Source organism: Orycteropus afer, unplaced genomic scaffold (assembly GCF_000298275.1).
Source record: "Orycteropus afer afer isolate SDZICR_OR568_19922 unplaced genomic scaffold, OryAfe1.0 scaffold00061, whole genome shotgun sequence".
In the NCBI taxonomy this organism is placed as follows: domain Eukaryota; kingdom Metazoa; phylum Chordata; class Mammalia; order Tubulidentata; family Orycteropodidae; genus Orycteropus; species Orycteropus afer.
The window spans coordinates 2,278,391-2,294,690 of NW_006921648.1; the positions used below are offsets into that span (position 1 = coordinate 2,278,391).

General features: G+C 51.3%; 2 protein-coding genes across 2 annotated transcripts in view; one reads left to right on the forward strand and one right to left on the reverse strand.

Moving 5' to 3' along the window:
- Window positions 1-1,213, reverse strand: part of CUNH16orf90 (chromosome unknown C16orf90 homolog) — a 2,234-nt gene extending 1,021 nt beyond the window's left edge. Inside the window, exons 1-2 of the mRNA XM_042780799.1 lie at window positions 1,192-1,213; window positions 57-410 (exon numbers count right to left, since the gene is read on the reverse strand). Coding sequence (XP_042636733.1) covers window positions 57-410; window positions 1,192-1,207 — 370 coding nt within the window. The 5' untranslated portion in view covers window positions 1,208-1,213. The remainder of the gene's footprint in view (window positions 1-56; window positions 411-1,191) is intronic.
- A 6,388-nt stretch (window positions 1,214-7,601) lies between these two features.
- Window positions 7,602-16,300, forward strand: part of CLUAP1 (clusterin associated protein 1) — a 29,870-nt gene continuing 21,171 nt past the window's right edge. The window contains exons 1-5 of the mRNA XM_007939573.1: window positions 7,602-7,623; window positions 10,827-10,938; window positions 11,803-11,887; window positions 12,784-12,963; window positions 15,644-15,739. Coding sequence (XP_007937764.1) covers window positions 7,602-7,623; window positions 10,827-10,938; window positions 11,803-11,887; window positions 12,784-12,963; window positions 15,644-15,739 — 495 coding nt within the window. The remainder of the gene's footprint in view (window positions 7,624-10,826; window positions 10,939-11,802; window positions 11,888-12,783; window positions 12,964-15,643; window positions 15,740-16,300) is intronic.

The following is a 16,300-nucleotide window of genomic DNA, read 5'->3' on the forward strand; positions in this document are numbered from 1 at the left end:
CCCCAACCCCGCCCCCACCTCAGCTCCACTCGTAGCCGCACCTCCACACAGCTCACCTGTATTTTCCAGGCTGTCTCCGGGCAGCTGGACTTCCAGAAGGTCTGAGCAGTGTCTGTTACCTGGGCCTAGAGTCCCCTGTGGCCAGTCCCGGGGCCAGGCCATGCCCTCGGGCTGTGGGAGGCATTCCCCGGCCAGCAGCCGGCCCAGCCAGTGACCCTCACACTGGCCGGCGGGCTGCATGTGGGCTGGCAGGTAGAGAGCTAGGTCCCGGAGGTGGCGCAGCCGGAAGTTCTTGGGCTTGCTCCCCTGGGCACCGGGGTACTGCTGCTGCTGGGCCCCCAGTCCCCCCTCGTAGATGTTGGGGGGCGTGTCGGGGTGGCGGGGGCGTCCCCGGGCCCAGCTCACTGCATCTGTGGAAGGGAGAACAGGAGGGTGGTGGCCGGCTGGCCAGCCATAGCCGCAAGGGGGATAATACGGACACAGGCCTCTAAGACCAATTTATGTGTGGGCTCTGCCCCTAGCCTGCTGAGCCTTGGCTTACCTGTTTGTCAAATGGGCTCAGTCTCTCAAGTCTCTCTCTCTCTCTCTCTCTCTCTCACACACACACCCCTTCACTCTCACCTCCCAGACCTTCTTTCTCTCTCACACACACACCCCTCACACACACACCCTCTCTCACATACACCCTCTAACACACACACCCCTCACCCCCACACCCTCTTCCACACACACGCCCCCATACGCATACCCCTCTAGCTCTCACGCCCACACCCTCTCACACATACCCTCTTTCTCGTGCACACACCCCTCACCACACACCCCCTCTCACACACATACATTGTTTTCATTCCCTCTCCCAGGCTACGGTGAGGTCTACTGTCTAAGAAAGTTAAGACCTTGGTCCCAGAACCCCTTTGTGGACTCCAAGCCCTCTCTGCACCCTCTTTTGCCCCCTACCCAGATAAAGCACTCTGGACACAGTACAGAAATTGCACAGTGGGCCCAAGAGGAAGTGGCCATCCCACAGTCACACAGCCTGGACCATGGCCATCCACGTCCCCCAAGCACACACGGGGCCCTCCGGCCACCCTGGTGGCTTTGGGCCCAGGTTGGGACAGGAGAGTATCTCTCCACCTGCCTCTCCTCCCTGCAGCCCGGCACCTTCTCTTATGCACAGTTCAGAGAACGCACAGACCAGGGCTTCCATGGAGGGCCAGCTGGGGGAGGAGGAGCCGCCACCCTCCTGAGCGGTGGGCCGGCTCTCCCTGCCTAAGGGCAGATCTGCAAGTCTCCATGGCAACCAGCCCTTGTGACGTCACAGGGAAGCCCTCAGCCTTCCTGGAGCCCTGGTTGGGAGGAGGACAGGAGGGTCAGGGTAGGAGGAGGGCAAGAAAGGCGCCTGACCCCCCAGGGAAGTCCCTAATCCCTGTGGCTTCGGGCAGGCCTTACAAAACAGACTAAACTCTGGCACACTGCAGAACTGTTCACCAGGGTGACCCCTGGAACCTCTGTTTTCTCATCTGTGGGCAGAAAATGGTTTAGGGGAGCAGGCCTGCTGTGGCCTGGGTCAGTGCTTTGAGCCTGCTCAGTAGGGTCTGGGTGACTGGGACCCTCACCTTTCTAAGCGTGCATTACTGTCACAGGCCTTCCTGTGAGGCCCAACAGGTGGGCTCTTGTCTTCTGGCAGGAAAGAATTGCTCACAGAGACAGAGGTGGTTTATGGAAGGCAAGTCTTTAATAAAACACTACAGGAGGCTGAACAGTGGCACAGAGGCTGGGCGTGTAGCACGCTAGCTGGACTGCCAATACTTTGCGGTTGGCTGCCGGCAATTACGGAGGACACAATGCGGAAGCCATACAGTTGCCGAGTCAGGTGCCCAGGTTTCATGTTTTCCTTATTTGTGTTTTCCTTGTGCCTCTGTCTTTGGACGGGGCCAGGCATCTGCTCGCCCCAGGGTAGCAGGTGCTGACCCCACACCCGAGACTCTGCAGTAAACCATCTGGCAATGATTTCATACTTTCCTAATAGCAGTTTTGTTTGTCATAGTTGCTTATTCTTTGCAATTGTTGTCACAAAGGCTTTCAAACAACCTAATTTCCAACTTACGTGTATGCCATTATTTTCCAGTTTCTATCAGGAGGGGAAGTTTAACAATTTACAAAACACGTAGCCGGGGCAGCTTCCATTCTTACAGGTGTCCCTGTCCCATTACCGCGTGTCTTAGTTCTCCAGCACTGCTATTACAGATGGAAACAGTACAAGTGGATGGCTGCAACAAACAGGAACTAAGCCTCTCACAGTTTAAGGAGCTGGAAGTCCTGCTCCAGGGGAATGCTTTCTCTCTGTCAGCTCTGGGGGTTGGTCCTCGTCTCCTTTCAACACCTGTGGGCCTGGCATTCCTTGGAGATTTCCATGAGTCTTGGCATCAACCTTCCCCTGAGTCTAGGCGGTTCTCAGCACAGGGACGTTGGGTCCAAAGGATGCTCTCCACTCTTAGATCTCCTTTCTGGGAGGTACTGAGGTCCCGCCCCTCTCTGCTCCCTTCTTTCTCCTTTTGTCACTTGTAAAAAGTGTGACTCAAGCAAGGGTGTGACCTGAATCATGCCCTCTTATAAGGCTGTAACTCAAGATCCCCCCACCCTAATCCCGCCTCACTAACACATACCAGACTCAAACCAAACTCACTGCCATTGAGTTGATTCTGACTCATGGTGGCCCCCACTGGATTTCCGAGCAGTCAAATGCCTTAGGCACTGTGCCACCAGAGCTCCTTCACTGATGTATAGAGGTTGGGATTTATAACACAGAGAATGGAGGATCATTACATCAGATCACAAAACAGGACAACCACACACTTCTGGTAGCTCTGGTGGCGTAGTGCCTAAGGCACTTGACTGCTAACCAGAAGGCTGGAGGTTCAAACCCACCAGCCACTCCTCGGAAGGAAGGTTGGGCAATCTACTTCCGTAGTGATACCACCTTGGAAACCCAAGGAGGGGTCACTATGAGCCGGGTCTGACTCCACGGCACATAATAGCAACAGCACACACTTCTGGGAATCATGGCCTTGTCAAATTAACTCATATTGTGTTGTTGTTGTTGTTGTTGTTAAATGCCATCCAGTTGTCTCCAACTCATAGTGACCCCTCCTTGGGTTTCCGAGGCAGTATCACTATTTAGGGGGACACAATTCAATCCATGACACACCCCATAAGTAAAGGAGGGGGAACCCCTGGGGGAAGAAACGGTTAAGCACTCGACCACTAGTTGAAAGTTTGGTGAGTCAAACTCACCCAGAGACGTCTCGGAACACAGTCCTGGAAATCTGTTTCCGAAAGGTCCCAGTCACTTGGCTGGTAATGCAAAGGTTGGAGGTTAGCGTTCAGCCAGAGGGGCCGTGGAAGAAAGGGCTGGCAGTTACTTATGAAAATCCAGCCACTGGAAACCCTGTGGGATATACATGGGGCGCCACGGCCCAGAGCCCACTCAGCGCCGCCCCCAGGCCCTTGCTTTTGGAAATGGGTTCTTCTCCACTCACCTCATGTCTCTGTCTCTTAGAAGGGCAGCCATACAGCTGCCCGTCCTTGATGCTCTCTCAAGGACAGAGAAAGGTGTTACTGAAAAGTTACTGCCTTGGAAGTCATCATTTCTTGGATGCCTACCGAACCACCCACTTGGGTCACAGTCACTCACGGGCTCACTGAGTTTTGCACTCAAGACAAAGTGGACAACTGCAGCAACTTGAAGGTTTTTACCAACTTTCCACCCAGCCCCTGGTCACTAAAGCACAATGCTGGCAAACAGGAGTGTGGGCAGGGGGTGCTCCAAAGAAGCCAGAAGGCACCTGATTGGCGCATGCGTGCGAACCTTTAATTAAACCATCAGACTCTGCTCAACGGCCTTATGGACTGATCTAGTGGTGAAATGAAAATTCTTACCCTGAAAGGGGCTTTTTCCTATTGATCCTGGAAACTGGCTAATGACACTGTCTAATGTCAGACAGCAGCCTACTGCTGAAAATTAGTTGGACCTTCTTTACCTGTTAAAACCTCCTCTGTGTTCCTTCTGACTTATCCCTTTAAGTGCTACAAGAATATTTAAGTCTTTGGGAAGGGGAGTTCAGCTCTGGGAGGGCACTGCAAACAGAAGGGAACAAGCTAAGGGATGCCGGTGAGAAGTCCTGGGGCTAGTTGGATGGTGCTGGAGCTCAGAGTTCCTGGCAGGGAATGAGTGGTAGGAGGAGGTTGTAGAGGCATGAAGACCAACCCAAACCAAATCCACTTCCATCAAGTAGATTCCAACTCACAGCGCCCCTAGAGGACAGAGTGGAACTGCCCCACAGGGTTTCCAAGGCTGTCAGTCTTCACAGAAGCAAAGCCCAAACCACACCCACTGCCGTGGAGTCCATTCTGACCCACAGCGCCCCTAGAGGACAGAGTGGAACTGCCCCACAGGGTCTCCAAGGCTGTCAATCTTCACAGAAGCAAAGCTCAAACCACACCCACTGCCTGGAGTCCATTCCGACTCACAGCGCCCCTAGAGGACAAAGTGGAACTGCACCAGTGGGTTTCCAAGGCTGTGAATCTTCATCAAGGAGCTCTGGTGGTGTAGTGCCTAAGGCACTTGACTGCTAACCAGAAGGTTGCGGGTTCAAACCCACCAACCACTCCAGGGAAGGAAGACTGGGCAATCTACTTCCATAAACATTTACCACCTCGGAAACCTAGTGGGGGTCGCTATGAGTTGGAATTGACTGGATGGCAGCGAGCTTTCTTTTTTCAAGTCTTCATGGAAGTTGCCTCATCTTTCCCATTCGGAGCACCTGGTTGGTTCAAACCGCTGCCCTGTTGGTTAGCAGCTGAGTGCTTTAACAACTGCAGCACCAGATCTCCTGGTAGAGGTTGGCAGGGGCCCAATAACAACGTATGGTAACCACTGTTATTAGGTGCCGCAGAGTCGCTTCCGACTCATAGCGTAAAACAAAACGGGTCCAGCTCCAGAAAAAATACAAAACCTTAGGGAGCAGTTCCACGTCATGAGTCGGAGTGAACTCAACAGCAGCTGATAACAACAAGATCAAAGCCCGGGAATGATTTGGCTGGGAGCCTGGCACTAGTGAGCATGCGCCCTTTAAATAACTGTTGCTTCGTCTACAATGACAAGGACGATTCTAACTCATCTAAAGCAACATTGCAAAGCGGAGGGGATGGAGGCCGGGCTCGGCCTCTCCAGCTGGGGTGAAGGGAGCCCTGGCAGAAGACGGCAGTCTGGGGCCCTCCGAAGTGCTCAAACCCCACACAGAGGCGGAGTGCAGCATTAGAAGGGTCACGGCGCCACCTAGAGGCAACGTCGGGAAAAACCACTATAGCACAAGTGAGTGTGTTTGTTTTTGGTTTTAAGCACAGGAAGTTGCTGAAGATGAGTCTCACTTAACGCAAAACCCAAGTGCCAAGATAATTCAGAGAGAATGAAAACCGAGGGGAAAACGCAGACATTGCTGGTGGGAATGCAAAATGGTGCAGCCACTTTGGAAAATAGTCTGGCAGATGCCCCAAAAGTTAAACACAGAGTTGCCCAGCAATTCCACTCGTAGGTGTACACCCAAGAGAAATGAAAGCTCCTATCCACACAAAAAACTTGGCAGACAAATGTTCATAGCAGCGTTAGTCACAATAGCCCCAAACCGGAAACAACCCAGCTGTCCATCAACTCATGAATGGAGACGTAAAGTGTGGTCTATCCAGACAACTGAATCTCAAGCCAAAACCCACTATCGATTCCAACTCAGAAATACAAAATGTTTTCTATCTCTATAGTTTTTTCTTTTCCATAATGTCTAGTGTCCTAGAGGACAGAGTAGGACTGCCCCAAAGGGTTTCCAAGGCTGTAATCTTTATAGAAGTGGACTGTCTCATTTTCTCCCGTGGAGCTGTTAGTAGGTTCAAACCACCGAACTTTCGGTTAGCAGCGTAATGCGTTAACCACTGCATCACCAGAGCTCCTGCAATGGAATATTAGTCACAAAAAGGAGTGAAGTACTGGTGTATACATGCTATAACATGGATAAACCTCGACTAGGTGAGAGAAGCCAGACTCAAAAGACCACATACTGTGTCCATTCATATAAAATATGCAGAATACTCAAATCCACAGACAGGAAGTGGTGCTTACCAAGGGCTAGAGGAAAGTAGGGATAGGGAGTGGCTGCTAGCTGGACAAGGTTTCTTTCTAGGGTAACGAAAATATTTCGGTTTTGAACGAGTGCTGGTTTCCTACTTTGCGAGCATACTAAAAACGACTTAACTGTACACTTTAAAGGGTGAATTTCAAGATATGTGAGTTATAAATATTTATAAATAAAAAATAAATTACATATTTAAAAAAAGGCTAATATCACACTTAACAAAGAACAAGTTTGTCTCCTCACAGTACTGATTTGATAGGGACAGGCAATTTAAGCATTGACTATCTAAAATGGGAGGAGTTCTGCTAGCATAGTGCCTAAGGCACTTGACTGCTAACCAGAAGGCTGGCAGTTCAAACTCACCAGCCACTCCTCGGAAGGAAGGTTGGTCAATCTACTTCCGTAGTGATACTGCCTCGGAAACCCAAGGAGGGGGTCGCTATGAGTCGGGTCCGACTTGACGGCACATAACAACAACAACAATCACACTTAATGGTGAAAGGCTGTATGCTTTCCCCGCTCAGATCAGGAATTAGACGATAATGTCCACTCAGCATCTCTATTCAACACTGAGCTAGCGTTCTACGAGTCTGTATAAACACCTGTCAAGTAACCACCATCCTAATCAAGATACAGAACAGTTTTGTCACCCCCAGAACTCCTCAGCAACCACTGATCTGTTTTATATCTCTATTGTTTTTTCTCTTCCAGAGTGTCATTTAAATAGAACCTCCCTTTGGCGTCTGGTTCATAGCAGGCCGGTCCCCTCTCCTCAACCAAGGCCCCTCCTCTTGCCCTCTAGACAGAACTCCCGCGTTGCCATAACAACCACCTCCGCGACGCGCGCTGATCCGGAACGATTTCCGGCCAGTGGGGAGGCCGAGCCGGTTGCGCGTGCGCGGAATGCAGGTCTCCCAAACGCTCGTGTGCCGGTCGGCCTGGGCTCTGTGTCTGCGACTGGGAGTCTTAGAAGCCATGGACGTTGGGCTAGGTCATTTTACTCAGGCTTCGTGAGACTGTAGTACATTCTGTACACGTATGTAAAGAATAAATGACAAAACTCAAAACCAAACCCACTGCCCTTGACCAGATTCCAACTCAGCGGCCCTATAGGACAGAGTAGAGTTGCCCATCGGGTTTCCAAAGGTGTCAGTGTTCACAGAAACAGACTGCACATAATGCCAGCCAGTGCCAAATGTACATAAATCCTTAGGCCTGGGCTTTCAGCGTCCCCAAGCCCGCCTTCCTGGCTGGCCCTTCTGCGCATGCGCCCTGCCCTAGCTGCTTTGCATGCCGTTCTTGTTTGGCCCTAGCCGCGCGCCGTCCGTTGGTTGCCATAGAGACCGTCGAGCACTCAGTCTCTGCATGCTGAGGGGTTGGCAGCGGGGATCTGAGACTCCAGAGGAGCGCGGCGCCATGTCTTTCCGCGACCTTCGCAGTAAGGCAGCCCTTTGTACCTTGCGGTCCTCGACCGCTTCAGGGCTCCGGCCCGGCTCGCTTGGTTCCGTGTGTGAGTCGCGGTCGGAGCCCTGCGCTACCGCGAGTGCCTCAGCCCCGCGGCGCGCGGTATTACCTCTGGCCTGGCCCTTCGCTGCCAGCAACCCCGGTCAGGTTTCCGTGCCTCGGGGACTGTTCTGACCCGCTGGCGCCACTGAATAGAACTTTCGGCGATGGTGGCAAGTTGTGTCCCTGGCAGTGGGCACATATAGCTACTGAACATTTAAAATGTGGTAGAACGGCTGAGGAACCGAGTTTTTAACTTTATCTGATTTTAATAAATTTGTGTTTACATAGTCACCTGGAGGCAGTGGCAGAGATAGTGGGGAAGTGGTTTTTGAGCTGGGTTACCTCAGCGCTCAGAGAAGTGAACAACAACAAAGCGGGGCGGAGCTATGATGCTAATCACAGCTAACATTCTAAGCTCTGGTGGCGCTGTGGCTCAGGCACTGGGCTGCTAACCAAAAGGTCGGTGGTTTGAAGCCAACAGCTGCCCTGCGGGAGAAAGAAGAGGCAGTAGGCTTCTTTGCCTAGAGTGACTGCCTTGGAGACCCTGTGGGCAGTTCCACTCGGTCCTCTAGGGGCGCTGTGGGTCAGAATGGACTCCAGGCAGTGGGTGTGGTTTGGGCTTTGCTGCCCTGAAGACTGACAGCCATGGAGACCCTGTGGGCAGTTCCACTCTGTCCTCTAGGGGCGCTGTAGGTCAGACTAAACTCCACCATAGTTGGTGTGGTTTGGGTTTTCCTTCAAACCCAAGGAGGGGTCACTATGAGTCGGATCCAACTGGAGGGCAGTGAGTCTGGTCTGGTCCATGAAGATTAACACCTGGGAGACCCCGTGGGGCAGTTTCACTCTGTCCTCTAGGGGCGCTGTGGGTTGGAATTGACTCCACGGTGGTGGGTTTGTTTTGAATATTCTTTTGCGTTTTTATGGTCTGCTGCCAGGTACTGTTCTGCATAAGTGTATTATTTCATAGACTCTTTTCAACGACTCAGTGTGGCCTGTATTTAGAGATGAGGAAACAGAGAGAGGCCGAGTAACTAGGTCTGGTGACACAGATGCTAAGAGGTGGTACTGGGATTTGAATTCATTTAGTCTGACTCCTCAGATGCAAGGATGGCGAGCGTGCCTCTCCCGGACTTTGGTCGTGTATCAGGAAGGGCCAGTCCCTGGAGAAGGCCATCAGGTAAAGGAGAGGGTCAGTGACGAAGGGGAAGACCCTCAAGGAGATGGTTGGCACAGAGGCTGCAACAGTGGGCTCAGGCATAGCAAGGATTGTGAGGGTGGCCTAGGCCGGGCAGGGTTTCGTTCTGTTCTAGGTGAGGTTGCCAGGAGTCAAAACTGGCTTGACGGCACCTGACAACAGCAGTCTGACTCCCCAGCCTGCATCCTTTCTGAAGCAGCTGCCGAGGAGCAGGGGAGAAGGGTCCCCCAGTCATGAGCGTAGGGAAAGTAGGACCCTGAATACTGTGCTAGGAGGCAGGGCCTTGGCGATAAGAGCATTAGTTGCTACCGCTTTGGGGAATGGAGTCCCTGGATGACACATATAGTTCAGTGCTCCCCTCCTAACACAAAAGTTGGTGCTTTGAACCTTTCCTGCAGGTGCCTCAGAATAAAGTCTTGGCAGTCTGCGTCTGAAAGATCACAGCTGTTGAAAACCCTAGACTGCATTCTGCGCTGTACCACATGGGGTCACCATGAGTGGGCATGGACTCCATGCCAGCTGGTTTGGTTTTGTTTGGTGCTTTGGGGGCCAGCTGTTCTGTCCAGGTGTATGACAGCCAGGATCTTGACATCCTCACTTGGAGGGTGCTGTGGTGGTAGTATTAGTCGCCGTCAAGTTGTTTGAGACTCATGCAGCCCCAGGAGTGTCCGAGTGGAACTGCTCCATGAGAGGGTTTTCAAGGCCCGGAGCTTTCAGAAGCAGGTCACAAGGCCCGTCTTCTGTGAAGCACTGCTGGGTGGGTTCGGATCGCCAGCCTTCAGGCCAGTGGTCAGATGCTTTGCCGTTTGTGCCCCCCAGTGACAGGTGGTGTAATCCTGGGGTGCAATAATTTGAGGCGCACAGGGGTGAAGTGAAGTGCTTTAGGTCACCCGGTGGAACCGGCCAGAGCTGATGGCTCAAACAGCTGACGGACTCAGAATCGCTTGGCTTTTATGCACCGTCATGTCCTGACTCTGAAGTAGTCTTGCTGACTGGCTCTCCCTGCAGAGGTGTCGCAGGTGATACCAGTGTGGCGTCATCTGAGGGACCTCTTCGAGGCACCAGGAAGTGGAGCCTGAACATTCCCCACTAGCGAGTATTCCCTGCGGTTGTAAATCACTTTTTTTTCCCCTGCAAGGTCAGCATCCAGGAAAAGCATCACATTTTATTGATGCAGCTGCTGGCCCCTGGTGTGAGTCATTTCCTGTGGGATTTCAGGCTACTTGGGGTCGGGATCACTTGATGGCAGTGGGTTTGTTTTATTTTCTGATTGTTTTGGTGACCATGTAGTGTACAAGACAGGTTTCTCCTCCATCGAAGTTTCGAGAGGGCCAGTACTCCACTAGGGGATATGAAAGAGATGTGAGATATTAAAGAGAGAAATTCGTAGCTAATCCCCGAACCTCATTTTAATATATACCTTCCACTACTTCTCCCATTGAACTTAAGTGAATGATTTGTAGGTAGTGGATTAGGTGTTTAAAATCTTACCTCTTAATGGAATACTGTGCAACACTAAAGAATAATGTGCAATCTACAAAACACTGCATAAGGTGGATGAAGTTGGAGGAAATTATGCTGAGTGAAATAAGTCAATTATAGAACAACAAATATTGTATTAGTTCATTATTGTAATGAGGAAAGGTTTATGTATGGAAGGAAACTTTCTTTGTTGGTTACCAGGGTGGAAGGGCAAGAGAGAGAAATAATTAATTAATTAATTAAAAAAAAGGTTGAAATGGCAAGTATTTTGTTACATATATTTTTCTCACAATAAAAAGAATCATCTTTTGAAAATAAATAAATAAAATCTTACGTCCTTTTTCCTTTCACTCTTAGAGTGTTGATAATTAGTCCCTACTATTGCAAATGGGTGGGGATCCAGAAAGAAAGTTGCTGCTTGAGGCATTGTTGACTGGACTGTCTTTTGCCTTGCACAGATTTCACGGAGATGATGAGAGCCTTGGGGTACCCCCGGCACATTTCTATGGAGAATTTCCGCACGCCCAATTTCGAACTTGTGTCTGAAGTGCTTCTCTGGCTTGTGAAAAGGTTAGAATGGCACTTGATTCAGGCCTGAGTATGAATGCCAGCCTTTCTTTATTTGTTAGCTGTCTAGGAACGGTGCACTGTTGTAAAGCCAAAGGAAGCATGCAGTAAGATTCGGGTTTGCCAGCTCCTGTAGCCTGCTAGAAACCAGCATTTGGAGCAGGCCACAGGTGGGGAGACGAGTTCTCAGGGGAGCAGACAGTGGCGCACTGACCCAGGCTCTCCGTCCTCCCTGGCCCCACGAATTGAGTTAGGAATCATTTATTTAGACTGTCCTTTGTGTGAAAAATGTATTATCAGCCAGGGGTCAGCAAACTTTTTCTGCAGTGGGCCATTTAGTGAATAGTTTGGGCTCTGCAGGCTGCCCAAGGCCTCTCTCGCATTGTTTTTGTTCTATTCAGCCCTTCACAAACGTGCACGCTGTTCTTGGCTCACAGGCTGCACCAAAGCAGGCCAGGGGCCACAGTGTGCTGATCCCTGGTGGATTGCCAGTAACTCGAGAGTGACTTCAGCCTCTCACTTGCTTCTGACAGTGGCCTACTGAGCCCTAGAGTTCATCTCCAGGCCGGGGCCCTCAGCCACAGTTATGGTCCTGTTGGTTTGAATGAAACTCTGAGGTCTGAGAGCGACTGGATTTTGTAAGCTGACCTCCTGATTTGAGTTTTGAAATAGTTCAGCCTGTTCATGGGTGGGGATTGGCTCCCTTGGACATTTGGTAAGTATCTTGTGTTGCTATGAAGGTCTCCCTGTGTTACTGCCTCACCTGGGGACGCGGGAGCCTCGTGTTACAGATCCACTGGCCCTCACAGCTGCCCCTTTTCTCTCCTGGACTTGCTGCTCGATTGACTGGTGTCCTTTCTCTGGTAGGTACGAACCGCAGACAGACATCCCTTCTGATGTTGAGACCGAACAAGACCGGGTTTTCTTCATTAAGGCGATTGCCCAGTTCATGGTTAGTTCTTGGTTCTTTTGTGGGGTTGTAAAATTCCGTGCATGGGAAGGGGATGAGTCCTGGTGAAGGGTGCTTTCAAACTGAACTACTTGTTCTGGACCATTCCATTACCAGGTTTCTATGGAGCCATTTTACCAACACAGGTGGTTGGTTTTTTTTCCCTCCACTATTTGTTAAGAAGCCTACTGACTTATCTTTTTATTTTGAACGGGTGATATTTTCCATGATCAAAAAATGAAGATTATGAAACACTGTAGAGTATAATGTCTTTCTACTCTTTCTGCCTGTTCTGTTCCTAATAGCCACTATTTTGAATGTCTTTGGGTTTGTGCAGATACAGGCAGATGTCTGTTCTGATGTTGCCGTCCATTTACACAGAAGGTAGCAGAATGTACCCTGTTTAGCATCCTCTTTTCTTGTCTTCATGTAACAGTGTCTCTTAGAGAACTTTGTCAATCGATGCATGTGAATTTGCCTGTTCTCCCTTGGGCCTGAGTAGTATTGCCTGGATGGGTGCCCTGATCTGTATCATGGGGTACAGATGGGCAGGGAGGCTCCCAGCCTTTGTTCTTTGAAGCAGTGCTGTCATGGATAACCATAGGCATTCTCTGGTTGGTGGGGGAGTATGTCCCGAGGCTTGGAATGGCTGGGTCCCAGGGCACGTGCACCTGTGACTTTGAGGATGGTCGCCAAGGCCCTCTTCATCAAGGTTTTACTGGTTTCCACTCCCACTTGCAACGTATGAATCATCTGGAATGTTTGGCTCTTAATACTATAGATTATATCCCGATGGTTGCAGAGAGATTCTCAGAGTACCTTCATGGGATTTGGTCTCTATAGAAATGGAAATGGCCTTAACCTTTCTTTTTCTTTTTTTTTTTTTGGTCTGACAATAGGCCACCAAAGCCCATATAAAACTCAATACTAAGAAGCTTTATCAAGCAGATGGGTACGCGGTTAAAGAGCTCCTGAAGATCACATCTGTCCTTTACAGCGCGATGAAGGCCAAAGGGACAGAGAGCTTGGAAGGAGGAGAGGGAGACGTCAGCAAGTGCAAGTTTGATCTCGGCTCGAAGGTGAGGAGAAGGACAGACCTGCAGCGAGGAAACTGGCCATTTGCTTCTCAAACTTCCAAGTGGGATGTAGCCGGCACTGCTGGCCGCATTCCTTGACTGAGGGCAGTTCGTCAGTTTTGTGCTCAACAGCGCTTGGATAAAAGCAGAAGTCACAGTAAATGAACGCAGCTATTCACCGAAGGCCTGCTGTTTGCCGGCCACTGTTCCAAGTGCTGGGGACACAGGTGTCAGCGGAGAGGACAGGGATCCTGTGCTCAGGTTGCTCAGCTGCGGGGGAGGCAGCTAACAAAGAAGCAGAAGGTGTGCTGGGTCAGGCGGGGCCGGGGCTCTGAGAGTTGTGAGGTAGGGGACAGAACGTGCTGGGCGGCATCTCACCAGGAAGGCCTTGTGGCTCAGACGGTGGTATCAGCAGAGATCTGAAGGAGGGAAGGAGTGAGCCGTGCAGGTGAAGGGGGAAGAGTGTCCCACAACAGGCATTCACTCTGTGCGTTTGAGGAAAGGGGGGGGCCTTGTGATGAGAGCGGGGAGGTAGGCTGGGGAGCCGAGACTCCGGCCTTACTCTGAGATGGTTGGGTTTTGAGCTGAGCTGTGACATGATTTGAATTTCATGTTTAAAGGATCACACTGGCGGCTGGGATGAGATCAGGCTGACGGGGCAGGGTGGCAGCAGGGAGACCAGTCATAAAGCGGGAGGTGACGGTGACTTTGACCCGAGTGGTTGTGGGAGAGGTGGAGAGAAGCTGCTGGAGTTTGGGATATACCGTTGGTCCTCACTCTTGCGGATTCTATATTTGCAAATTTACCTATTTGCTAGGGTTGACTGTAACCCCACAATTAGTACCCATGGGTTTTTATGGTGTTTCATAGACTCGCTCAGGGCAGTGAAACCCTTGCGTTCCTGACCTATCTGCATGCTCCCAGCTGAACTCAAGCAGGGCTGCTTTCTGTGTCAGCCCTCACACTGCAACCAGGTGTCCTGTCTGCGGTCTGTTTAGTGTGTGTTTTCTCATGGTTGTGCTTTTTGTTGGTGATTTCTGTTTAAAATGGCTTCCAGGCATAGTCTGGAAGGGTTTCTAAGTGCAGAAGGCTGTGGCCTTATGAGAAGGCGCGTGTGCTGGATCAGCCTTGAGCAACATGAATCAACAGTATGTTAAATAAGGTGTCTTTAAACAGAAACACAGATGAGACAAGGTTACGTACTGATTGGTTGACAGAAACATGACCAGAGGCTTGCAGGGTCCTGGCCCTGTATTCCCCCGGAAGCAGTGGCTCAGTGGTTGCTAATTCAGTGTCCACACAGCTACCACCAACAACAGGACTCAGCTGCACTCAGGAGGTAGGGAATGAGAAGAGGCAAAGATGATTCTAAGGCAGCGCTGTCCAGCCGCATTTCCTGTGATGGTGGCCACGTCTGTCTGTACTACACAACACGGTAGCTACTAGCCACATGTCGTTAGCGTGACCAGGGAACTGAGTTTTACATTTTAGCTCGTTTCAAATGAATTTTTAAACAGCCACATGTGGCTAGTGGTTACTGCATTTGACATCACAGCTCTCAAGTTTCTGATCTGGGTCCCTGGAAGGATGATGCTGCCATTTGCTGAAATGGAGAGAGTCTGAAAGAAACTAGAGGGAGCAGCATCTGGGAGGACTAAGGAGATAGGGAGGAAGTCAGTGAGGAGTGGAGAGGGGCGTCGTTGCCATGGGGTCAGTTCTGACTCACAGAGACCCATGTGACAGAGTAGAACTGCCCACTGGGTTTCTGAGGCTGCAGTCTTCACGGGAGCAGCTGATCAGGTCTTTTCAGCTGGTGGGTTTGAACTCCTGGCCTTTAGGTTAGCAGCCAAGCGAGCTCTTAACCCTGTGCCACCAGGGTTCCTTGAACAGAAGGTGGGAATTAGTTGTTGAGACAGCAGGAGTGAGCAGAGCAAGGAAATGATTATGTTTGGGCTCTTTGGGGGAACTTAGCGCGTGCGGGGGAACGAGGGTGATGTACAAATCCTGGGAAAGAAGTCTGTGCAAAGGGCTGAGTGCTAGGTCTACCTCCTCCATCCCTCAGCCTCCGCCTCCTCTCCATGCTCTCATCCTGTCTCCATCCTCATCATCTCCATCCTCTCCTCCTCATGGTCGTTCCCACCATCATCCATCGTGCTTGTATTCCAGGTCCTATCATGAGTCCTTCATGTTTGCTCACTCACTTGAGCCTTGCAACAACCCTATGAAGTCACATCTAAGGCAGGGGACGAGGGGGAGATTCTGGGGAAGTTAAACATCAGGGGTCAGTGTTGTGCAAAAGACATGTGTCCCTCTGCTTGCCCCTCCCTCTGGTCACCCTGCTACGGTTGGGGTACCTGTTGTGACCCAGCCCACATCAGAAGCATGTCGACTTCCAGCCTCCTCTTCCTCCTCTTTGCAAATGAAATTTGACTTGACGTTTGTTTTTTGGGGGAGACCCAGGTGTCCTGGAAGTGGTCTCTTGTTTATATTTAGATAACTGTTTCCCATGCCCGAGTTCTGGGGACCCCTTTTCTGTGGGGCCTACAAACGTGTCCTGTGAAAACGTGTTCTGTAGCCCCGTGTCCGACAGAAGGCGGAATCGATTTGGGCAGGCCAGTTCTTTGTGGATTGCCTGTTAGCAGCCCCGTCATGCGATTTCTGCTGTTGCTGGTTTCTCTTCCAGATTGCGGATCTGAAAGCAGCCAGGCAGCTTGCTTCTGAGATCACCGCCAAGGGCGCGTCTCTGTACGACCTGCTGGGCAAGGAGGTGGAGCTGAGGGTAGGTCACCTTCCGACAGCAGGGTTCCTTCCTTCACTAGCCTGCTTCCTCTGGGAAATCTTTCCAATCCCGCATCTCCCTTTTCAGCTCGTCTGATCATATCACTGTCAGTTTTATCACATGAGGTAGTGTGTGGGGAGGGGACACACAGGGCCAGCTGCCCTCGCTGCTGCCAGGGGCCCTGCTGTGCTGTTACCCTCTGCTTCTGGCTCAGGAGTGGCGGATCTGTGCGTCCTGCTGTGCCATGGCAGACAGCGTTGGTCACGACGTGTCCTCCTGCCTCATTCGGCCTTGGCGTGGCTCTCAGTAAAGAGCTTTTGCAAGCCAGGGGTCCTAGACCTTGCTGCACACTGCAGTCACATAGGTGACTGGCGCCTGCCTGCCTTTCAGACATAATTGGTGGACTGTGACCCGGCAGTGAACGCCTTTCTGACATGACCGGTGGACTGTGACCCGGGCAGTGGACGCCTTTCTGACATGACCGGTGGACTGTGACCCGGGCAGTGGACGCCTTTCTGACATCACCGGTGGACTGTGACCCGGGCAGTGGACGCCTTTCTG